At 41.4% G+C, this 25246-nt stretch overlaps 1 protein-coding gene across 1 annotated transcript in view; it reads left to right on the top strand.

Annotated features, from left to right (window-relative positions):
* The first annotated feature begins 4978 nt into the window (after window positions 1-4978).
* REEP3 (receptor accessory protein 3) overlaps window positions 4979-25246 on the top strand; it is a 37743-nt gene continuing 17475 nt past the window's right edge. Inside the window, exons 1-2 of the mRNA XM_068416610.1 lie at window positions 4979-5050; window positions 23462-23534. Of these exons, the coding sequence (XP_068272711.1) occupies window positions 5019-5050; window positions 23462-23534 (105 nt within the window). The 5' untranslated portion in view covers window positions 4979-5018. The remainder of the gene's footprint in view (window positions 5051-23461; window positions 23535-25246) is intronic.

Raw genomic sequence — 25246 nt, 5'->3', positions numbered from 1 at the left:
AGTAATGTTTGCAGGCCCATGTACAATAGATGTCAAAAACCTTTCTGTCTATAGCTTATCAATACAGAAGTAGGGGAGCAACAGGTATGGTACTGCTGCTTTGAGACTCTCAGATACTCTTGACAATCTGGAAATCAGCTGCTCTGTAGCCTCTGCTTGCCCTTGCGGGGCTGCATCTCATATGCTTTCCACCCCAAATGGAAGCAATAAGGTAGGATGGACATATGACTGCTGCCAGGAGAACAAGTCTCAGATAGAGCTGTTCTGAACTTTCCCCTTCCTCTTTAGATCACATTTCCCTTAAGAAAAAATATCCTAAGGGGTGCTCTTATTTTTCTGTGAAGAAACAAGGAACTGGAGGCATTTAACCCATTGACACAACCAATTTACAGTTACATGATAAGCCTTTTTGCGGCACGGTGAATTTTCTTAAAAAAAAAAAAGTAAACAGAGTGTCCTTGTAATATTTGTACTTTTAATCAGATCAATTGGATGCTGTCTGAATTGCCTGGTTCTATTTTATTATGCTGCAGTCAAACCTGGCTACTGCTGGAGTGATGAAAATGCTTTGGCTTCATATTGACAGGGCTGTTCTGGATTTCTTTCAGTGCTCTGTCTTGGCCTTATCTGCTTTCCCTGACCTATAACTCACTGAATTAACAGTGCTAGACCTCATTGTTTTGTAGGTGGGTTTTGTTTTTTTTTTTTGGGGGGGTGGGGTGGGGTGGAAATCTCTGGGCCTGTTCTTGCATTTGTTAACTTCTCTGCTTGCAAAGATTTCCCTCTGCTATGCAGTTCAGTCATCCTACAACCCCAGCTAGATGCCTTTTTTAACTCCAAATTCTGTACTGCTTAATATTCAGTACTAACTGAAATTGTCAGGGCCTCAAGAGTCAGGAAAATGACTCCAAGAAACCCCCAACCCATGAATTTAACATCATGTTCCTGTTGCTGTTTGAGTTTTCAGGCTTTGCATTTGTAGGTATATCTGCTAACGTGAGGGGAAGAAATTATTCAAAACCTAAGGATTTTACTTATTAATATGAAGCAAGAGCTTTAAAAGGAATGTCAGACTGTATTAAAACTGAGGACAACAGTGGTTAAACCTAACAGACAAAACTGGTATTTTTGCCTTTTTTTTTTTAAACTTTTTTCTTTTAATTTTTTCATTAATTTGGATGTTTGACATTCCTAATTTGGAATGTTAATAAATTTCACACAAACACATTTCTGAGGAAAATAAACTTTTGGCCTCTTGGTATACTGTCTGTCTCTGTATTGGAAAAAAAAAAAAAATCACTTAAGACACAGCTGTGTTGGATACCAACTGGCTTTGCCATGCTCCCCAGTGAGGTGCTGCACTGGGAGGCTGGAACACACATGTGAGCAAGAAGTGGCACGTGCATAGGAAAGATACATGAAGAGTTAAATATTTCAAGGTAGCATAAACCATAATTTCAGCCATATTCATTAATAATCAGTTATGGGAATCGTACCAGCTTAGAGTATTCTAAGAAATAGTCATCTTCACCCGTTCTGTATTCTGTTGTTTCAACAAATAAACTGGTATCATCTGTTCCATCTCCTAGCTCCAAAATTACAAACATCTCTGGTATGGTTCAGTAACTGAAAGAATTCTGTAATTTTTTTCAAACTTCAAATTATTCTATATTTGAGACTCATTTAGAATATAGTCATACAAACCAGCAAAGTTAAGAAAAACCCAGCACCATGATTAACATACATGCATTTTTGGGAGCTGCAAGAAAGTGGTGCTGTCTTTAGTGAGCTCATCCTCTGAGTGCAGGGGACAGGATCCCACAAATCCCACAGCCGGCATCAAAACCTCTGTGAGAAACTCGATAGCATCTTCAAAATTGTTGCTCAATTGCTGTTTTCACAGCTGCAAAGTAGGAAAAATATTTAACTTTCACCTCCTTTACAGGTAAACAAACATTAATGTTTGTACACATACATTGTATTATACCAAAGAAGTTCAAAGAAAATTGAGGGCAGGTGACCTTTTAGAAGTGATTTTCCAAACACTGTTAAAACTATTTAAAGCAATTTTTAACTATATTAAGTGGTTTTTGTGGGGGGCTTAAAAATATCCTATAATGAGATAGCTGTAAGTCTCTTCCTTACATAAAAATAGACAGACATATGAGTAAGCCCCAGGTTTGAATAAGTACATGGTATGGATTTAATAGCACACTGCTCCCCGTGTTTCTGCTGTGCAGGAGCATGGATTATCATTCTGTGTGAACTGTAATACAGGGAAGTCCATGTGGCATCCTTGTGCCTGTCTGCTGGGGGCCCAGCAAATGCCACCCAGCCTCTTGCACTAAAATAAATCTCAAAACATTCTATGAAATAAAGTGTAATCTTCTTAGCAAGATAAATTACTCTTAGGAGCCATCTGCCTTTACCGTTTAAAAAAATCACTCTTTAAATGTAGATTTAGCTTTCCACCAGAGACAGTATTGCCATGGCAACAAACACAAGAAAAATAAATGTCTTTATACAAAATAAAGAGTGGTTTTTCTCTTAAACATACTCCATATGAAATAAAATATGCAGCTACGGAATTAATGTATACGCTATTTCGGACAGTGAAAGAGAGTATCAGTCTTTTCCTGGAATGGTTCTCTGATGTAGCATCAAACACAATTGCTTGCAGTAAAGAAACCTATTGTAACTTATTTAATATGCTATAAACTACAGCTCTCATCTTGCAGTTTGCTCTAGATGGACTGGAATGCTACAAACTTCAGCAGAGTGTTATGCAGGCAGCAGGATCTGCCTCTGAGCAGGAGTTTACAGAACTGGAGTCTAAAATGTAATCTCTCCCAAGTAATTTATATTTCAAATGCTTTTGCTGTGCACGTTTGCTTTACACAGTCTACCATGGGAGAGGTTTGTTATTCAAGGGGCATATAAGTAGTGGTTCAGATTTCTCCTTTCACTGAATGCGATGCAGAATGTATTCAGGTTAGGCCTGTTTCAAATATGAGATTGACACGTGGTGTACTTCAGATTGCCCACAAACTCCTCTCTATCTCTTTCCGCATTGGTTACCCCCTACAGAGGTCAAGGTAAGGAGAGACCCAAGATGGCCAATATCGTTATTTTCAAGACCCAAATCCCTGGACAGTAAAAATAAAGTTCATTTTTAATTATTGTATACTTTCCTATTTCAAGCTTCATATTTCACATTATACAACCATAGCGACAATTTTCAAACACTGTCATTGCTGAAATGTTCCATATTTGTTTATTTACCTTCTCCTTTCCCAAGTCACTTCTAGCCTTTTGACTGCATCTGTTGTGTTTGAAGGCTGCAGAGGAGTGAAGATGCCTGTGGCTGTGTTTGAGGAGGTGAGGAAATCTGGTGCTTGCCTGTGGAATAGAAACCATCCTGCACTCATCTTGCACCTCTCATCTGAATAAGACAATAGCTTACAAAGATTTAGACATTTCTTCTCCTTGTATGGCAGGCAGGAAAACTATGTATTATCTTACTTAAAGACACGTTGAAGAATTAATTTCTGCTACAGATTGTGATGCGGACCTTGGCATGTCATTCACCACGAGAGTCAGCAGGAACGGTGCTGGAAACTCTGTAACCTCCTTTTTCTCTATCTTAACTGCTGAGTGGCATGCTCAGTAGCGTGGGCACATATCACTTTGGGTATTGCTCTGTTAACGTTTGTTGGTATCAGAAGAGTAAAGTTGAATGTTTCCAGCAATGCCATGGGCAGAACTTTCTACAGCCTCCTCTTGTGAGAAAAGACAAAACAGTCTGTTTCAGCAAAATATTGTCCTTTTAGGCGTACAAATGTTTCTGCATGAAGTGTGAAGCTGGTATGCAGAGATGGATTGCAAGGGATTAGCTAAGGTATCGGGGAGTAGTCAGCTTCTCCTGCATGTCTTAACCTGCCAGACCAGGAGCTCGTCAAGAGTATCTGGCCTGGGTCATGCTGTGGACCATCTTGTCGAGTGTTCTGCTGTGGGCAGTGGCTGATAAGGTGTCTAGGGAAGGAACAAAGGTAACAGGGCACATGGGCACTAATCCTTCCTACACATACCCTCCCAGTCACCTGAAGTTTTGGATCAAGTGCACGTACGTGTCTGTGTGGCTCATGTAAGGATGTGTCCTTAGACAGCCTTTAGGACTGAGTACTTGTCAACAAGTATGTAGAAGCACCTTCCCAGGGCGGTTCATGTGGGTGCTGGAGCCCTGGGGAGCCAGCTGGCTCCGCAGCTCAGCTCTGAAGGGGGGGCTGCAGGCTGTGAGCTGGGTGAAGTCCTGTGCCCTCATCTAACCCCTCCAGCATGCACGAGTGGCTTGGCATGCTCTGTCCCACGGCAAGCGAGCAACCTCCAGGTCAGCAAGGCCAACGTTACGTGACTTGAACGTGTGAAACGAAATGCTTTGATAGGTCCTACAGCAAAGGGGATGTAGGCACAGAGGGAACAAAGGGAAAGGGGTGAGCAACCCAACCTGCCTTTCTCGCTAGAGGTGGTCACTGCGCTTCGAAGGGAAGAGATGAGAAAGGGCGCCTTAGTGCGTTCTTAATTAATTATATCTCTTCCTATCTCCTTCGTGCGCCGGCCCGAGGGGTGCTGTGCAAAGGCTGCCTTCATGTGTCGGTCTAAAGGCAGGCGGGACGGCGGAGGGCGAACCCCCCGCGCAGGCAGGAGGGGGAGGAGGCCCCTCCTCACGGCGAGGCGCTGCCTGCAGCCTCTCCCAAGGCGCCCTGTCCCCGGGCCTGCCCGGGAGCGGAGCCAGCCCCGGGCGAGCCCGCCCGCGCCGCCGAGGTAAATGCCGCGCCCGGCCCCCCCCGTCCCGCCGCCGGGCACGGACCCGCGCCGCGCCCCGCCGCGCCCGGGCCCGCGCGGCCTCAGCGCGCATGCGCGCAGCCGCCGAGCCAATGGGGCGGGCGGGGGCGGGGCCGCGGCCATTGGGGCCCGGCTGGCTGAGGGGACGCGCCGCCGCCGCGGCTGCTGCCGCCGCGATGGTCTCCTGGATGATTTCGCGGGCCGTCGTGTGAGTGCCGGGCTGGGGGGAGCGGGCAGCGGCTCGTCGCCCGGGGGCGGGGGGGTGTGAGCGGTCCTGGAGCTTCCCCCGGCGAGGCTGGGCCGGGAGCGGCGGGAGGGAGGCAGCGCCTCTTCCCTCCTTCCCCCCGTGCCCCTCAGCTGGGTTCGCTGCGCGCCCAGGGGGCGGCTGTTGGGCCGCGGGCGGCCTCGCCGCTCTAGCATGGCACGGCCTGGCCTCGCCGCTCCCGGCGCAGGTGGGGTGGGGGGCAGCTTCCCCCCGTGCGGCGGGGGACGCGTCGTGCGGGGCCGGCGGGGCTGCCGGCGCCGTGAGGGGGGGCGGGTGTCTGGGCCGGAGTGCCGCGGTGCTGCATCAGCCGGCGGCTTGTAAGTGCTGTGTTAAACCAAACCGCTGCGGTTTTAGGAATTTAATTAGTTCAGAGCGCCTCTCCTCCACGAAAGCAGTGAGGTAGCGGTAGCCACGGTTCTGCCCACGAGTGACACTTGCCTGGCAGTGGCTGAGCTCTCTGGTGCCTCAGAGGGTCGTCGTGCTCCCAGAAGCGTCCACAAAACCAGCACCGGGCTCCAGGTGAGCACAGGACGTCTCTCCTGGTCACACCCTGTTGTCTCCTGCTCCAAGTGCTTGTTTCCAGGGCTGTAGAGCCAAGAAGCTCAGGCCGCTGGTGCCTGTTACATGTAAATTGCGAGTGTTGCTCGTAAATCGATCCAAATGAAGCTGTAAAATCTGTTTGGTAACTGTTTTCCTTTTTAACTTGTGGCAGAGCTGAAAGGGCTAGGAGAACGCCTGGGAGTGTGAAATGGGGCTTTGTGGTGAGTATAGGTCATCAGCTGATGAAGAGCTGGACTGGCAGGGTTATTGTGTACTGGTCTTTGTAAAGTTGAGTTTTTGGCAACCAAAGGGGCAAACGTACTTAGGTGAAAAGTATCATGAAAAGTATCATCTTACGTGTTGTCCAAGTTCTGTTTGAGAAAGAGTAAACTCCAGTGCAACCTCTGGCCTTTTTTTTAGGCACTGTATTATTCCTTCATGAAACGGATGGGTTATTTTGCTCATTTGAATAATATTCCCTAATAAACGTGTAATATTTGAGCAACTGAGTCTTCCTAGTGCTCCTGGCTGAGTAGCTCTGTGTCTGTGCAAGCCCCAATGCTTGCTGGGTCGCTTGAGCTGAGATTTGCTGTGTGTGACTTTTTTCCAGGCAAATGAAGTGAATCTGCTCACAAAGCAGTCCAACAAACATCTGAATTAGTGCAAAGCGTGTAGCAGGAGTGTATGACCCAAAGCAGGGCGTAATGGGATTTCCCTGTTTTGTTGGTGACAAACATTACACCGGGTAGTGTAAGAGGGATTTAATCTGAAAACTTTATTTGTTGTCGGGAGGCCTTCTCATACCGCCCCATACATTTTTCTGCTGTGATCTAGTTAACTAGATAAATAGTAGTCCTTCTCTCTCCCCCTGCCCTCCCTGAGACTTGTCAAATCATTGAAGCTTAGGAAGTAGAGCATGGTGTTCCAGGATTGGCAAAGGATGACATCGGTTTGGAAGAGAGCTGTAGAAAGAATTGCTGTTTGTGCCTTCTGTCCCTGTGGTCTTCCCACGGGCAATACACAGCACTAGAGGGCAGAGGCATATGCGTACTTTCTGTACATCAGATGTAGCTGCTGAACCTGTTTCTACTTCGTTACGTAAAAGCACCAAGCAGACAATTTTTATTTTAAAAACAACTCAGACTGTGGGTTGTAAGGCTAATATCAGCGATGCTGAGCACCTCAATTTCTAATGACCAGATTCTTGTGAAGTTAGTTGTTTTTTCCATGAAATTAATTGCTAAGGGTTGTATTTGCATTTTGAGGATTAAGTCCTCTATAGGCCTAACCAATAGCACAGGGAATGAAGAGAATAGGTACTGCTATCCACAGATGTATTTCAAGAGGCAATAAAGGACAACGTATTGTGCAGTTCTGTGTAGTTTGGTTTTCTGGTTGCTGTTGGTTACTCATTTGTGTGCCCTAATTATTTTTACTAAAAAGAGAGTCCTTAATATTATTTATAAACCCTCTCCACCTTCTTGTGTCCTTGTTTCCTAGCTGTGGGACTTAACTAGTTTGCCAATGTTCAGCTTCCCAGGAAGGGGGAAATGTTTAATGAGAACTTGGACAGCTTCGAGACTATTTTTTAACGTTGCTTAATAGAGCAAAATTCATGTGGAAGAGAGAGGTGGGAAGCACAGAAGTCGATGTGGTGTGACATAAGAGGCCTTAGTTTCAGTGGTAGTGAGACTGTGCTCCTTGTCCTCTTTTCTTGGTGTCCATTCTGCTACCTTCCTCTATTTGATCTGTTTTGCTTCCTGGTCTCTTTCCAGATATTCCTGTTCCAGTGGCTTTCTTTCTCTGACTTGTGTGTCATGAGTTCAGAAGGCGTATGCTACCTTTTCCTTAAACGCCATAAGAAAGACGGAAATATTTTAACTGCTACTTAGCTGCTAAGACCTGAGGTTCTCTCTTACTTATGCAGTGTTTTAATTTTGGTGTGGTGACTTTCTGCTGTATATGAGGGCTATGGATATCCTACACAGTCTGTAGCAAGTCCTGGAAGCCCTGTTGTCATATTTGGGCAGCCATCAGGAATACCTGTTGTCTTGACTTGTAATTGGAAAGAGCAGCAGTTGTTTTGGCTGCAACAGCATTCTCTGCTCCTGACTGACCTACTATTTTTCAGGGCCAAAAGAGCAGCAAAATATTAATGTGTAGGTGTGTCAGAGTGCCCTCTGCTGACCTCTGACGTGGAGGACTTGTCCTGACACGCATGTCCCCAGCAAACTGACTTCTGATTCACTTTGAGAGTTTGCAATTTGGGGTTCATCAACTCCACTAAAATAGTTTGGTTAAAGCTTTAAGGAACTAGGGAATGGAGCTAGTAGAGAATTAGAATTCTTAATTGCATGTGAATTGTCTCAGAGAGTCATGCACAGGAAACAGGGAGTGGTTCAAATTCACTGCTCCACATAATAATTCTTGGCAAAACTTTGTTTTAATGAAATCTTTTCCCTTTGCTCTATAAATGCTATTATACTTAGGCATTTAAACGTGTGAAATATCTTGTACTAATTGCATGTCTTCTTTCTGTCAAGAAGCAGAAGACTCGAAGCACATAATTAAAACATTTTAGTTTTGTGTCTATGTGGTGCTGCTGTAGTAAGTATAGGTCATTATTAATTCTAAAACACCCTGGCTATTGCAACAGTTTTCAGAATGATTACTACAGGGTTTTTCCTTTTTTCACTTCCAAAACCAACAAGAAGATAGTAATTTCGTTCCCAATCTCAGAAAACTTCTCAAAGTGGTACACCTTGTCAAGTTCTTAGTCTTTAATGGTGGGAATAGCTTTCTAAATTTGTGGCTGCCCATCTCGTTAACTTCTAATAGAGCCTGTGCCTGACTTTTAGTCTGCTTTGATTGCTCATTCTTCTCATTTGTAAGGTCTGAGCAATTGTGTACACATCAGTTGCTGAGACAGTATTTAATAGTAAACACGCTGAGTACTTGTCAGTCACAGCCTGGTATGGATGAGATCAGACTATCCTCTTGTGCCAAGCAAAGATGTGAAGCATCCTAAATACAAAGTAGATGGCCATTTTGTTCCTGCAATCTGTTAAAGCAGTCTGTCTGCTGTAATCTGTTAACTTTTTTCCCCTCCTCACTTAAAAATGAAAGTTCCCCCATCTGTGTTGCTTTGCAACACTCTCTACCCTCGTGTTTGAGTACATGTTTTGTTTTCAGTAAGGTTGGTCAGTAGTCATGACTATTGGAAGGGAGAGTTGTAGTGGTCTACAGGAGGATGTATTTGTCTTGAGTACTAGTAGTTACTTTCCTGTCTCCTTGAACGTATAATGCCTGCCTTCCCCACCCCCATTTTAGAGCCTTGCAAGGAGCAAAAGGCATAAAAGATTCAGCAAACATTCCTTGGTTCTGATATTAAATTATAACTGTAACTACACCAAGCTGGACAAAGGCTGTTTGGGGCACACAGGAGGTGACCTGAAGGTAGGTGGTAGTAGTATTAGTCTCTTTCAGCTTTTGCTACTTCACAGATCAGAGCTGTTTCTTTCATGGCAGTTTCCAAGGCATTCTCTTACTCTACTTTTAATACTTTTGTTGTTGCTGTTTGACATTTCCAGACATCCATCTGTCCGTAGAACTACTAGACATCTGAGAATGGGTGGCTGAAGCCATAGCTTCTGTATTGATTGGGTTGTTGTCAGGAATATCTGGCGTGTAGTGTGGTGGTTATTTATGTAACTGTGTATGCTTTGTCTGTAAATCTGGATTGTTTCTTGCTCTTGGAATACATTTTTTTTAATTAAAAGCAGTAAGTACTAAAAAAAATATTTACCCTCTTGTTGGCTAATCAACATGCTGTCAAACATGTTGTCTTGAAACAACTGTAATTCATGAGATGGAATTAAATAACAATACCACCACATGCTGCGTGGAGGGAATAGCTATATACAGCCTAATCTTCAAGTCAGAAGGGCCATTTGTGGGAGAGCTTCTTTGACTGTTTGTAGCCTGCTCTTCTCCTGGTAGGATGGTTCCAGCTGAAGTATGAAGGATGTTGAGTGCTGTTTGAACGCTGGATGTCTTCTGTGATCCTTCCAGCTTAAAGGCCTATAAATTGCTGCTGCACCTGTGGGGAAAACGGAGTTCCTGTCATAGTGTGAGCGACTGAGAAGGAGAGATGTGCTGAAATGTCTGTCTCGCCACAGAACTGCAAAGATTCGGTCACCGTGTATCAGTTATCCTTGGCACTTCATGCTATGCTTAAACAAGCCTCACTGGCCTGTTGCTGGGAGGAGCCATCCTGCCCTTCACCCTCTCCTCATTCTCTACCTTCCACAGGGTCCAAAAGTTGTGTGGCCATGGGTTGAGTCTGGTTGTTTTGACAACCCAAATGAACATTAGCATGCTTGAAAGAGGTTAATCTTTTGTTAGTTGTAGTGAACTGCACCAGCTCATGCTGCTGTCCTGTAGTTGCTAGGTAAGTGCCATGTTGAGAATGAAAAGTTGCAGGACAAAACCAGCCTTGTTTCTGGCATCACTGTGTTGCCAGGCTGGTTAAAGTGTTCTCTGAAACTACATTCTTCACTTGCACATCGCTGCTTGTTCTTTCTTTTAGTGAAACTAGTTCCAGTAATAACGGTGCAGCTGTTCTAATCAAACAAGGTGTCAGATTTTTTTAAAGGGTCTTAAATTTTATAGGCTGAAGTCTGTAAGCATATGTCAGTCTAGGGATTAAGTGTATTGTCTTGTCCGTGTGGAAGTTTAAAGTCATTTACATAATTGAGCAATGAAATCATCAGAGCACTTCTCTCCAATAGTTCAGCTTCTCAGTTCTGCAATCCTAATATGTACAGCAAAAAGTGTCTGCTCGCTAAACTTCACTTGTAATACCTATTCTGTAAGTTAGTGCAATGCAAAATGGCTAGCTCTGACAATTGGTTAGAAATAAGTGTCCCCACCGCCTGCCTGGCACACCTTTCCTTAAATTAATGTTTGCTATGCAGTCTAGCTGCTCTTTTCTCTCCCGTGTTTATGGGGTTGTGTAGATGCAGAGCATGCGTGGCCAGCGTTCACAGGCTGCGGCAGGCGGGTGGGCTAAAGCTTGCTCAAAACAGATGGAGCACAACTAGAGGCGTGCTGTGGAGTCTGACGTTCTTACTTAATGATCTTGGCATGTGCTCTGTTACAAAACGTGCTGAAATCCACATCTGTGTCCTGTGCATTGTAGATAAATACAGAGAACTGCATGGGCTGGCACAAAAGGACATTTCTAATTAAAACAAACAACCTCCGCCCTTGCATGTTCCACAAACCGATGTCTGCTTCAACTGAGCATGTTTTAGGCTCTTGAGCATTTCTGCAACCTAGATGGAACAGCTTGTCTTTCCTGGTTATTTTGTATGTAGAGCCAACTGATACGCTCATGTAAGGCTGAGGAAAATCCCAAGCCAAATTCTGATAATTTAAAAAAAAAAAGTTGCTTTGGCTCAATACGTTGAATGCTTGATAAGAAATCATTAAAACAATGTATGTAAAAACATGTCTGGCAAAAACCCCTGTTCTGGTGCTTCATGTGTAAAGAAGCTTTCTCTAAGCTTTTTGATCCTTTTTATTCTGCTTTTGAAATTTTGGAATTTCAAAACCTGTACTATTATGTGAAAGTACTAGGTTTTTAGAGCAGAAAATATTACAGCTGAAAACAATATGATCTCTCTGTTGTAAATCTTTCAGATTTTAAAGACCTGCTGAACTAGATTGTAACAATTTACTGCCAGACAAATGAGATGAGGTGTATAGAGTCTAGGTAGGAAAGATTATTGCAGGGTTTTTGCTGACCAGTCTGAGTTTAAACATGACTCTCCTCAGTGGCACTGAATAACCACTCTGAGATGCTTTGGGCCGTGGGGGAAATAAAAGCAGAATTTTTCCTGAAGTGAGAAGTCTCACATAATGCTTTACTTTCTTCTGCTAATAAAGCTGTTGGAACTTGCAGTGCTCAAAACAGAAAATGGGAAAACAGTTTGTGCCTGTGCCTTCCTACCACTGTGTGGTTTTGTTACTTCCTGCCCCCACCCCCTTTTGTAACTCATTGATCAAAACCATGGAAAGGAGAGTGAGGAAAATGGTCACTAGTTTAGAGATAGCTTGATTACTTTTGATAGTGTAGTAACATTACCTGAAACTGTAATGTTAGAAAAAAAAAAGTTACTTCTTTGGCTTTGTGCTCTTATTATTCACTTCTGTCTGTTAATCTTTTTTCCCAGACTAGGACTTTGTTCTAGAACACATAGTTTCCCTTATGTCTAAAAGCATGTCTAGTGTTACTCAGCTGAATTGTATTTACTATTAGACTGTTTTAGAAGCCAGAGAAGAAACTGACCTATTCCCATTTTTCATCAGTGAACAGCATAAAGTTTGCTTGGAAGACAATATATCCACAGAAACATAAAATACATATTCCAAATGACTGCTTTGGCAGTCATTAGTTTGCCATAGATGCAATGTAAGCAGTGTTGGTTTTACTATTCTACATATAGAACTTCAAGTGGTAGTTTTTCTTGAATAAAAGTTAACCTTGAATGCTTGAGACAGAATGGAATTTACATTTGTGTAAAGAGGATAATGTGAATCAGGCAAATTACCTTTAATTCACAAATTACATTTCTGAAAAGGCACACTTGGATTCCCTCTGTATCTTCTGGTTTCTTAGCCTGTTTACGTATTACCAAGCAAGCATATTTGTGTTAACAGAATTCTCTCAAAAATCAACCTTTTGTTAATTAGCATAGTGTGCATTATCTGTTTTTAATACCAAAACCTACCCCGCAAACTACTTCATTAATGCATGAGTCTCTAAAGAAAAACCAATAAATGATGGGGTTCAGAAGGAAGAAAATGAGGGTGTATTTTAGCATGGTATTTTGGACATTAAGTTACTAATACAACTACATGAATAAGTTTGGTAGAGATTCTGCGTGTTCTCAGTTTTTGACTTGGTGTCTAACAGTGTGTTCACAGAGTTCTCCCAAGTACTGGTTATAACTGAGGAAACACGTATACTTTGGAACAACAAGTCCAGATGTTATCTCAACAGTATCTGTCAAATACAAATTTTGTAGAAGAAGCCTTTTCCTGTGTAAAATGGGGAAGTTTGGGTTTTGAATGCTCTAAGAGGCTTCAGGAATACTTCTCTGGGTCATAAAATTAACAGAATTGTTTGGAAATCAGGGACCTTAAGACAAAAATTGAGATGTAAATAACTTCTGCTGATGAAAAGCAAAAAAGCCAGCTGTCTGAGGAAGAGATAAGACAGGCTGATTTTTACTTCAAGAGTTGATGTTGTGTGGTTGTACTTTTGTCTTTGCTCAAATTCTTGTCTTTTTGTAGCATTTTCTTGTGAGAGGCAGGACCTTGAGGCTGGTCTGTGACAACACCCTTAGGTTCTAGGATATGTAATGATTAAGTAGGAGCTTTCTTGGGCCTTTGGGTTATGAACTTCACTTTTCTCTCTAAAACCAGCCATACAGATTAATATTCCACTTAGTGTGACCTGTAGTGGTGTTGGACACTTTTTTTCATTTTAAAAAAATGCAACCCAGATGATGAATGTATGGTTACATGCAGTGTGGTTTGTCTTTCACTTAAAATGATTCAAAAATAAAATGTGGTTTTCCTTGGAACAAGCAGAAGCAATTCTTAGTTGGGACCACTCCTATTTTAAATGTTAGTTTCCTATGGCCAGTTATTTTGATGTTGATGGTGCTCCAAAAATGTTGGGAGAAGGTATTCTCTAAGAGCAGCAAGCAGTGGCATGATTGTGGATTTTAACCTGTGAGGTTCTCCAAAATCTCTAGCAGACCAATGTAAGGTGAAAAAGCAAAGCTGACAAGGTAAGAATCCAAGTGGAAATCCATGAGTCTAGACTGTAAGTGATGGCCAAGGCCAGGATGGGGAAACTCCAGTGCAGTGGCTAGCTTTAAAGCCATTTTCCAAAGCTGAGGAAAGCTTTACATTCCAAAAATGGTTGAGAATGAGCACAACTTTATAGTCTTACCTTGAGAGAATATAAACTGGTTTTCTTCTAATATTGAAAATAATACTAGAAGTACTAGACTGCTGAACTTCCATAGCTTTGAGTGTTGCATATGTCAGGTCATTTTTTCCTTATGCAGCTGCTGAGACAATAGAGAAAATATGCTTGAATACAAAGAATTTCTCCCCATCTTATGCTGTTGAGACTTGGGATATCTATATTTTGCAATTATGCACGGGCTTCCCATCATGACTTCCATAGCTTGATTGAAGATAATACTATAACCTAGGGTAAATATGCCCAAGTTAGCGCTAACGAAGAAAAAGCTGACCTTGGATCCTGTCAGACAACCAAGAGTTTATTTTTCCTATCACTGAAAGAGATTACTGCCACTTAAAGTACTGAGTTATCTTGTTTTGGGACTTAGATACATTAATAAGTGTGGCTACTTTAAATATTAAATACAGTTGCTGTAACGAGAATGTATTTTCTTGGGGTTTTTTGGGTTTTATTCTGGAGATGTGGTGTTCAAGTATTTTTGACAGCATTTGTTTTAATTTGTTTCCATCAACTGCAGAACTTTGGTCACTTAATTAGTGTTGCTGTTCTTCAGCTATGCTATCTTACTGCTTCTGTTCCAGTTTTGTACTGGATAAAAGATCATCTTAATTTGCAAATCTGATTCTTACCTGGTCACTTCACCAGGATTGGGATCTAAGAGATCTCTAAGAGCTGAAGCTTTAAGACTGTTAAACGTGTTTAAAAATGTGCAGGAGTTGGCAGTACTGAGTATTTGCTTTATTCTTTTATGCTAGCTTTGGCCCTCCAAACATCTAGCTATCTTTGCTTGTTTCAAAATGTACCATGGCATGGAGCAGAGAAACCTTTGAAAAGAAGTGGCCACTGACTTTACATGAGTTAGTCGAAGTTATTGTAATGAACAATTTTTCATTGTACTAGTTAGATTAAAATGGAAGGTGTTTGCAAGGTCTCTCCTGGATTCTTCTAGAGTATCCTTGATATGAAGGACTTCATATTCTTATACAGAAATTAAGACCTAGTTAAAAAATTATAGGAGCTTCCAAAATGATTTTGAAGACACTAGACACGCAGCTAAGAGTAGTAAGTAGGTAAATAAGAGAGCTGGTAATTTTTTACTTCAGTTTATCAAAGCCAACAAACTAAGTATCAAATGCATATGTAACTTTAAACCTCATGACAAAACGAAACACCTAATTCTTGAATTAGTAATGTTCATGTTAATCTTGTTCAGCACTTCATCTGCATTAAATTAGTGAAGTCTTTTAGGAGCTCATCAGAAGTATTCTAAATTGAGAGGATCACATTGGTCATGAAAACTGTACGTGTAGGTTGTAGAACCTCTGAGAGTAGTAAGTGTAAACAACCTTTTCAAAAACAAGGAAGCTCATAAATGTGCTTCTCTGTCAATCACCTTTATTATGTAAACTCTTTTAAAGCATAATCACCTAAAATAGAATTTATATGTGACACTTTCTTTAAACATCCATGTAGGTATCAGCTTTCATCTTTAGACTTAAAAAATAATTGTGGTCTTAACTGTGTTCTTGCTCACCTGCTCCATGGAGTAAGCTTATTCATGCATGTACTAAATAAAAAGAGAAAATATCTGATGAAAACTAAGAGTTGGTTTGACCTTTTTTAAAAAAATGGAAAATAACAAATTAGTCTGTTGGTCTCTTCTAACTGACATCTTTAATCCAGCTGTCAGTCGTTGCTGATCATTAAAAGAAAAGCACAGTTCAGTTGAGGGACACATCTTTTTCTTTGAACAAAGTCATGCCAGGTTCTCTTAAGAGCCCTGTGAGAAGTAGATCCAGTCATTCCTAATTGTTGGCTAGTTCTCGGTGTTCGGCTGTGCTGCCTGCTGCTGTGGGTGGCTGCTGTGAGGCCACAAATACTTTACTTCCAGTGGTAAACAGTCATAGCAACAGGTGAAATCAGGGACTATTTAAGGTAGATTTGAAGGAAGATAACTTATTTGAGGTTTAAGTAAGTGTGAGCATCTTTGGAAATTAATACTTCTCCAGCAGGGATGAAATTCTGCTGTTGAGCTCGAGGTAGGAGCTAGGTGAAAGATTTGAGTTCTGTAATAAGGGTTGCTCTGTATTGAAGGCCTCCAGTGTTTGCTTTTTATCACGTGGAAGTGTTACAGATGGGTCTTGTTTCAGTTCCCCGGTGTGGGTGCGTGGAAGCTATGAGCTCACCTGCTGACTGTTGTGCACATGTCGGGGAGCTTAGTAACCCTGTACAGGAAACAGTGCAGGGCCAGTCAGGAGGTTATTACTGTGGTGCTCAGACATGTATGGTAAAGTGATGAATAGGTAGGCATGCAGTGAAGTGACCAAGAGTTCTATAACAATTTCTATTCCTACTATGTTTTCTATTTTGCTTTCCAGTACTAGCCTTTTGGAATTTTCTGTGCTACTGGGTTTGTTGGGCCTTTTCACTGTATGCTTTGAACAGGATTTGAGAGCTGGGTTTTGTTTGTTTGGCTTTTTCTTTTTCTTTTCTTTTTTTTTTTAATGACAAGGTGATGGTATCTCCAGGCTTATGCCCTTTTGTTAAAATATGCCTAGGCTATCCAGCAGCAGAAGAAAAGTTCATCAGTCCTGGACACAAGTTCTGGGCACAGTCTCCAGACATGGGCATAGATTCTTCTAGTGAGACTGATATGCAGTAGCTTCCCCCCAAGTACTTCTGCACTGTATGTGATCTGTGCATGAACAAGAGGTGAGTTGTTTCACAGGGTCTGTGTACCAGTAACGCCCTGTCAACTGGGAGAAGAGAGTGACTGGGAGGGCTGTGGTGTTAGAGCACTGATGCAGCTTGTCCATGTGAGAGAGAGTCTCCAGGCTGACTTGTTAGAGAGGGTAGCCTGGATTTTTCTTCAGGAGTTGCTTTTTATCAGTACCTTGTTCCAGACTGCCACAGGCCCCTGAGAGAGGGCTGTTACAACACACGTGCAGTGGGTTCATTGCTGGGAGAGTGGAACTTGAGGGACTTGTATCTGGGGTGTATTGCTGGCTGACTGGCCTAATAGGTGGCAAGCCGTATATAGGATGCGAGTTAGAAATTCAAGGTTAATTCTTGCTGAAGGAGGTAACACATCTAATGTATGTACAGGTGTCAAGTTTGTTAATTAAGACCACTCTCTGATCTTTATTGTGTTAGGTAGGGTTTTGTAGTAGCAAGTAGAATGAGTAAAAGGCAACCTAGAAAATGCTGTGAAAGTTTCCGGTGCTTTCAACGCTTTTTGAGCATATGGAGAAAACAAATGGGAATTCTTAGGAGGATGCATTTATAGGTGAATTTTGCTTAAGTTAATGGCAGGTAATGAAAATCCTCATTTTGGACTCAAAGAAATTTCTCTGCAGAGAAAATGGGTTAAAGGTTTGAATGTTTTCTTGGCATCTAAATCTTGCTTTCTCTGAGAGAAATCTGGTGAGCCAGTGCGAACAAGTGATCACTTGCTGATCTGCCTTGCACCTAAGGACGTCAGTGCTTCTGCACGGATTCCACTGCAGAACATCCCTTACAGAAGATAATTTTTTTCTAATTTTTTTTGTGTGCTCTTTTTAGACTTCTGTCAGGGTTTAGGTAGGGGTGTTTCCATGTTGAGAGAACTTGAAGAATATCTGGCAACAGGTTCCCTCTTTTGAGGTAAGTCAGTAAAGTAGTATTCCATGAACACGAGTGGATAGGATACATGTAATGGAGCCTGGAGCTCTGCATTGGAAGAAAGGCTTATTTGTCTCCTATCAGAATTCTTGCAATTACTATACTTAGGACTTATTAAATAAATGTTCCTGACATAGGAAAGTCCCACTTCCTAGTGGGATTGGTAGAGAGGTCACTTTTCCTCTTAAAAATTTAAGGTGATTTTCGACTGCTTGAGTAATTGCATTACTTTTGGTTATGTTGTGCTTTGGAAGAATCTGGCAGTTGCTTTGGAGAATTCCAGCTTCCTAAGCTGGAAGGTTAATAGCCTTCTTGCTCTGCTCAAGAATGTGCTTTATTCAGATCTGTCAGTGCTTCTGGGTATGTTCTTTAACTGTTAAGACTTTTTTTTTCCATGACTTTTGGGGATGTTCTGTGTATAAGAATGCTGTGAAGATTTTAACAGACCTGTTTCTGAGCTCTTTGCTGCCTTTTGGTAACTGTAATCTGCTAAAGGAGTTGTTGAGTTTAAGGTTTGCTACTGTTAGCAGACCCGTTCTCTTGATAGGATTTATGTGATTTCCCCTGCTCCTTGCCCAAGGCAGGGAGTGGAATAAGAAGTAGGATACAACTTGGTGTGAGGTTCAGCAGCTTATCCTTGTGCTCCCCTGTCCCTGTAACAGACTAGCATTTTGGTCCAAGTATATTCTTTGTAATTACTCGAGCACGTCTTTTAATGTAGGTTGTTATGGTTAGTGTTGTATATCTGAATGTTGTCTGGTAGCAAATTGGAACTAAATTTTGTCAGGTGCTGGAGAGAGAGACTCTGTTTAGTGTAGTGCCTTTTGGAAACCTTCAGGCAAAAATGCCGGGGTGAGCTTTTGTTTGTCTGGACATGTAAAAACCTACGAGATAGCTGGCTTAGTCTAGAACTTAGTACCCAGTTGTAACCCTCAGGGGGTGTTGGCAGGTATGACTGAGGGTTTTGCTTTTTCCGTTTAATGGCATTTTTTTTTTCCCCTGAAAAGGATTCTTACAGGTACTCCTCATGCGTTACTTTGAGCTTGTGAGTACCACACAGAGGTGCCTAACAGTTATAACTTAGTGCATAATTGAGTAGACTTATTGCTTTATAGCCAAAAAAAAGAAAAAAATCCAAACTGCTTATCTTCTATGGGAGTGGCTTACAAGTATTTGAGTAGCGTATAGTCTAAGCAAAAATGCTTATGCTTTTCCAGTGTGTGCTCATTGAAAACTCAGTGGATGCCTTGTTAAGGAGTATGGCCATATCTGCCTTTTTAAAGCCAAGAACAGCCAGCCAAAGACTTGAGCATTGTTCTTCAGAGTAGATTTCATTCTGCTGTTTAGTTCCCATTAGCTGACTTCCCTTTCAAGAGAAATCTTGCTTAAACTAAACCCAGTAACCATAACACGGAATAGTAATTACAGTTCATACAGAAGCAAAGTAATACTAACAACATCAGACCTAGTTTTTGCGTAGATGCTGCAGTACAGTTAAGGCTTTCATACCACACGCAGAGTTGGGATCATCTGTGTTACTTCTGGTATTTCCATGGTGTCTGACCAGATCTTAGAAAAGCTTGTGTGTGTATATGACAGGAATGGAAGATGCTCCTATCATAACTTGCAGGTAAAGACTAGTATTGGGAAGGGAACTGGGCATGGTCAGCAAAGTAAGGTATTTATATTTGCTTCCATGGTTTCGTGGAGGTGGGGAGGATTCTTTTATTTGCCAACCTGCCAAATGCTGTCAAGTGATCCTTGAGGATGTAGGTGCCTATTTCCACTGTAGATGCACACATTGGCAAATGCCTGGCTCTGCATCAGTCTCTGCCAATCTGTCAGTGGGTGGGCAAATCCGTGTCATCTCTTGTTATCAGACTTGTTCGGGAAAGAGAACTTAGCAGATGGCATTGTCTTCAAAGTGTCTCATACTGAACGGCTTTCCTGAATGGCTCTTACTGTAAGGGAACAGGTGTGGCCCTTGTCTTTCTGCATTTCAGAGGCACAAAAGAATAAAGTGCCAAACACTGTTCCTTGCTCCGGGCAATTCTTTGGCAAGTCTTAAATGCCCTGTTGGTTTAATGGCTTAGTGTTTTGGGAGTCTGGGTGCCAGTAGTCATTTTGAGCGACTTAGTGGCCTTCATTTGTTGTGTGGTGGGTTTTTTTTTTTTAAACATTACCTTGAGTTATTTACTATCCAGGTTAAATATGCTCAGTGCCAGAGCAATGTGTGTACAGGTGACTGATTTTTTCAGTTATCAGTCAAATGCAAACTCAGTTGCTTTGCTTCAGAAGTGAATTTTTCAAATAGTTGTGCACTTTAAAGCTATTTAAACTGTAAGACTGTAGATTATGTGATAATACAGGCAGTAGGTTATGTTTGTTGTAATACAGCTATATGGATACACAAATACATTATTCAGATTTCAGGCTTTTTGATACTTTTTTTTTTGCTCTGTCTTTTGATCTTAATCTACTATAGTTGAGAAACATTTCTCTTTTAAATGAGTAAAATGTCTGTAGAGGAAGTGTCTGTACCAAAAAAGGAATGCTACGTTAGTTGCTGAGCGCAGCTGAAAAAATGAAATATCTAGGCATACAACTGGCAGTACAATTACATTGGTAAGCAGGATTATCCATACATCTACTATGAAAATAAAGTAAATGACGTCACGCTCAGCTGAAATCTGTTTCCATCTGTGGAAACTGCCTTTGTTTTTGTCCACTATGTTAGCGTGCTGATACCCAGTGTGAAATCAAAACTGCACTTTTAAAAATAACACCTAAGCTTTTAAATTTGAAAAGCCTTGGAATAATTGGGCACATCCTGAAGCGTGTTGTGCAGTTACTGTAGGAATACCAGAGGAGGGATGTGCTTATAATGCATAGCAGTAGGCGTTGCTAACAACTGACATTTTGGGGGGTATTGATGCAAACAGGAAAACTACTAGAAAACGCTTGGCTGTTGTAGTTATCTGTGTCAACGATACCGATTGTGCCCAGGCTCCCTGCTGCTCCTCTTCTATGTGTTTCTGCTTCAGTCAGCTGCAGTCATCTCTTTTGCTGGTATGCTGATCTATCATGTATAGATTGAAGGTAAAAGTGAATTTGCTGACCTTCAACTCAACTCACTGACAATAAGTTGGCTTTTCTACTGTGAAGTTGCCGGGTAGCTTTAACTAAGGTTAGACGACTTTGCCTGTCTGAGGGAGGTAGTGATGCCAGAGTTGGCAGCAGCATCATGGCACACTTAAGATGTCAGCTCTGGCTGTAAGGAGATAAAAACTTCACAGTACTGGTTCCTATTATTACTGGCTAAATGTGCTTCTGTTTTTCATTTTAGTCCTATCTACCCACTTCTAGTGAACAAGTGGCAGTTTTTCTAACGCTTCCATGTTACAGCAGTATTGAACAGTAATAAGTAATGATACATTGTGGTGGTGTTTCTTGTTCTTTGTCTTTCAAAGTAATTTCTAGAATAATTCTTTTAAAGGAAAAAAGTGAGTATTAAAATAAGGACTTTTCTGACTCCTGATTTGACCAGTATTGAGTAACATAAAGATTTGCTAGTTGGGGAAGACTAGCTACCTTTATTGTGTTTGTCTTGTGCTAGTGTTCTCATTTAACTTGAGGTCATCTTTAGCTTAGCTTTTGATCTTCTTACTGTTGCTGTAATAAGCTTTCTGCTTGAAGATCAATTGCTTCCGAAGCAGTGTCCTCAAAATTTCATTCTGTCCCAATTCTTTTTTTTCTACCAGATTTTGGAAGATGACACATTCAGAGAATAAACTGCTGTTTAAATGTAAAAATATGACTTTTTTTTTTTTTTTAAATAGAAGTGGTGCTACTTGACAGTAAAGTGAGTAAAAAAAGTATAGACCAAAAATCTGTTAAGTGAAAGATTCAAACTGTTTCTCTTCTGTATGTTTCATAGCAAGAAACTTACACATGCAGGCTACTAGTAGCTATTTAAATACTTTGGACTATTTTTTTAGAATTTGGGAGAGGTGCATAGATTACTGGTAACTGCTAGCATGATGTAGCCATCTGACAGCTGGTAGTGGTTATGATGTTCAGGAACCTCTTTTGTATCTTTTATTTGAACAAATAAATTTCTGCCCTTATAAAGTCTGTGTTATGTTATTAGGATTAACAAGGCTTTCCTTACCTCTGATACCTAATGGTTATAATTTCAGCCAGAAGAACAAAGAAAGGTGAGAGCCATTAGAGCTGATGGGTTACTGAACACGGTGTTCCACGGGGACAAAAATGAAAGGAAGAGCTATTGTCTACAGAATTTCATCAAAATGAAGGGTGTTTGGTCTCATATTCCTTCTGTTTCCAGATCTCCTGTTACTTGAGTGAAGTGAGGTTTTTAACTTGTGTTGTCAGGCTTTTCTCCTAGTTGGGAATAAAACCATTCAGGATTTTTTGACTGTTGCTTTTTTTGGCCTTAGGATGAAAGGTCTTTTGGATTGTAGTGGAGTTGTATTTGGATAGGCTTCTGCAGATTAGTATGCTGAACTGGAATTCAAGTAGTCTGGACTCTTTCAAAAGGCACTTCAACATCTGAAACATGTAGGTAAGCTCTGCTGCAGTGGAGTAGCAGCTTGCCTGTACATATTAAAGAGCTTCAGGATTCATCTTCTGTTAACTCCAGTTCAGCATGAATTTAGTGAAATTCTGAGCGTCCAGATCCAGGTTTTAAACTGCTGCTGTGGTACACTAGTTACGCTTTTTCATAGCGATATCGTTCTAAGTGATCTGCAGTGCACCATCCTTTCCCACTACAGAGGAATCTTATCTCGTGGAGACCTGCTTCAAGTGCCCTTTAGGTCCTCTGCTGCTATCGGCCATTAACAATTCTTTCCTGGGTCTAACAGTAAAGTAAAGCTTGGTAGCGTCATGCCGTCTTCTGCAGTGGCTCTGTAGGTTGAACCACTTATTTAAAGCTACCTGACACAAATCGAAAACCTTAAATTTTAGTTTATTATTTACTTTGGTAAACTTCAACCATTTGAGTTGAAACCTTACATGCCAGATCTGTTCCAGGTGGACTTTTACTAAAAAAAGAAACATGTGATGCATCTTCCTTCGCTTAACTGTGAGAAGCTAAATTACTTAAGAGTTCTGAACTTTCTTAGAAGATCTCTGGATATCGCTACAAATGTAAAATTTTCCCACATAACCATCCTGAGCAAGTTGTAAGTGATGCTGCAGAGATGTAGCCAGACTTTTCTGTCATTGCTGCTTTAGGGCAGCTGGAACTAAGGGCAGGCAATGGCTTGACTTTACAAAGTGTAACAAGCTGGTGAAATAAAAGTATGGAGCTCTTGCATTTGGCAAGGAGATGGCAACTGCTACTGTTCAATTTCTCATGAAGAACTGTTCCACCAGTCTGTGGCCAAGCCTCTAACTAGAAAATGCTGTGTTGTAACAAGGTTGTGTTAGAGCAGCTCTTTTTTCTGATCCTGCTCTCTGCATGGGTTGCTTGGCACCCGCTCACCCTGCTCTGCACCTTACTTTTGATGAATTTCAGCAGAAATTGGCTGTCTGAGCAAAACTGGATTAATTCCCACTTGCCTCCATTTCCATGTGTTGCTGTTGCAGAGTTTTAGCAAAAGGAGATGAAATTATATAACTCATCTTGTTGTCTTAAAATTGCTTTTGAGGAATCTTCTGGTCACCTTATAAAGGTAGATGATTCTGATTAGCAGTTGTTAGAGGCTCTTTAAGTGTGATAGCACTGCCAAGGGGGAAACAGTCTTTTGGTGTGGACAGACTGCAGGACTGGTTTTGCTTGTAGCTGAACCAGAAGACTACTAGTTCTACGTTATCTGAGAGGCAGTCTTACGAAACTGTTAGTTGTCTTCATGGCATACAGCCTTTTCTGTTCATGTTGCTCTATTTTTGTGTGTTGCCAAACTTCCTCCAAGCAACCTGTAACAGTGATTTTTTTTTTTTTTTTTCAAGCTAGAGAATGGGATTTTTTTATTAAGTTGCCTGCATTGCTCTAATGATGTATTGTCACTGTTTTGTCACATACAGCGTCACAGATTCTGAAAGCTCTTTTTATTTTCCAATAGGCTGGTGTTTGGGATGCTGTATCCTGCATATTACTCATATAAAGCTGTGAAGACAAAAAATGTGAAGGAATATGTAAGTCCCATGCCTTTTAATTGCTTAATCAAATGCCTCTGCTGACATACAACTGTGAAATTTTCATTATGCACTGCAATAAATAATATGAAAGCTTGATTTGACTATCTTAATATTAGATACAACACCTGTGTGAACCTAGTGGTAATCCTGTCATTTTGTTTGGAGAGCTAAAGTTAAGGTTTCTCAGGCTTTTCATAGATTTTGCTGAAATGTGTCCAACACACTATGCTGTATATGGATATTTTTAGGAGGATTTTTAAATATAAACATTGAAGTGTTGGCTGTATTTCAGCGAAGTGCCCAAAGTAATGCATTTTTGGGCAGGGGGGAGAAAAAAGGTTTCCTAATTCTGCCAACACCTCTAGTATAAGCAATGACAAATTGTTTCTCAGTGACCCCTTGAACTGCAGCAGCAGTTTCATTGTCATAGTACGGAGCTCAACAAGGGATTCAAAATCTACCTGAGAAAAGGGTAGCCCTGGTTAATCTATTGTTCCTCAAAGCAGAGAAAAAATGTAACCAGGACAGGAAAAGATTTGGTTAAGGTAATGTGGAGGAAAGAAGCAGAAGAGACAGAAGAGTAAGATGGAGAATGCAGTAACTACAGTAATTGTGGCTGTTTAGAATTAATCTGTTAAATTATTTACTTTTCAGTGTGAGCAGTGATGATTACCACAAGAATGTTACCTGGCTGCAGTTGCAAGGAGCTTTGGTCACTGAGTTACTTCCCTGTTTTAAGAGGCAGACCAACTTGATTTCAGCAACTAACCTATATTCTCTTCTGAACCTTGTTCTTAATTTGGCTGCCTGACTCAGGATGGAGTCAGTGCCCTCAGTTACTTTAACTCAGCAGCCATGGCTGTGACCTAATGCTGCTGCCTGGATGTGTGATGTCTCTGCTTTACACTTGGTTGTAGTAGTAGAATGCAGTAGTTGTTGTTCCTCCCCTTATATGTCTCACATTCAGTCTGATCACTCCATCAAGGCTCCAAAGTGGACATCATATTCATACTACTTCTGGTTTCGGTGTACAAGCTGATTAGAGCTTATTTGTGCACATAGAGCTAGTGCCTGCCAGAGCTAAGCTTCTGGGAGAAAAAATCATAAAAAATAAGAGAAGAATTTCCTCTGTGTCATGCTTACTTCACCCTGTCAGGAAAGTATATAATGCAAAGAATTTATAATCTGCTTTTCTTCCCTGCTCCCTCAAAAGAGGTGCACAGGCTGAGTAGAGGGTAGCAGTTTCAAACTCTAATACAAGTAATCACTTCAATTTAAGAGGTTACCATTGCCTCTTGCAATATGTTTTCTAGAAAAAGAAAAGTAGTGTTTGTAGAATGCTGAGATTTTGGCTCTTATCTCAGTTGTCCAGTTAGCTATGACTTAGCTTCCTGTCTTGGGCATCTTTTTTTAGAGGTGCCTTTCATTTACACAAGACCTTTGGTAGGGCCTGGAACCATATTTTTCCAACTGTGTGTTTTTGTTCAGTGTGAAAACACTGCTTTTCAGTCACCTGTGGTCTTTGAGCAGTCCCTGAACTTGCAGTTGCATACAAGGTATTCATGGAGCTGAGATGAATGAGATGCATCACAGTGATTTTTCTCATGAGCAAGGAATGACATTGATTCATCAGTGAATTACCACTCCATAGCTGGTTGGTTTGAGTGTCCAGATAGATCTTAGGGACAATCCATGGCTTTCATCTTCCC

The sequence above is a fragment of the Nyctibius grandis genome, chromosome 20 (genome assembly GCF_013368605.1).
Source record: "Nyctibius grandis isolate bNycGra1 chromosome 20, bNycGra1.pri, whole genome shotgun sequence".
In the NCBI taxonomy this organism is placed as follows: domain Eukaryota; kingdom Metazoa; phylum Chordata; class Aves; order Nyctibiiformes; family Nyctibiidae; genus Nyctibius; species Nyctibius grandis.
Note: the sequence above shows the minus strand (reverse complement) of the source record. Positions and strands in the feature narration are given on the sequence as shown.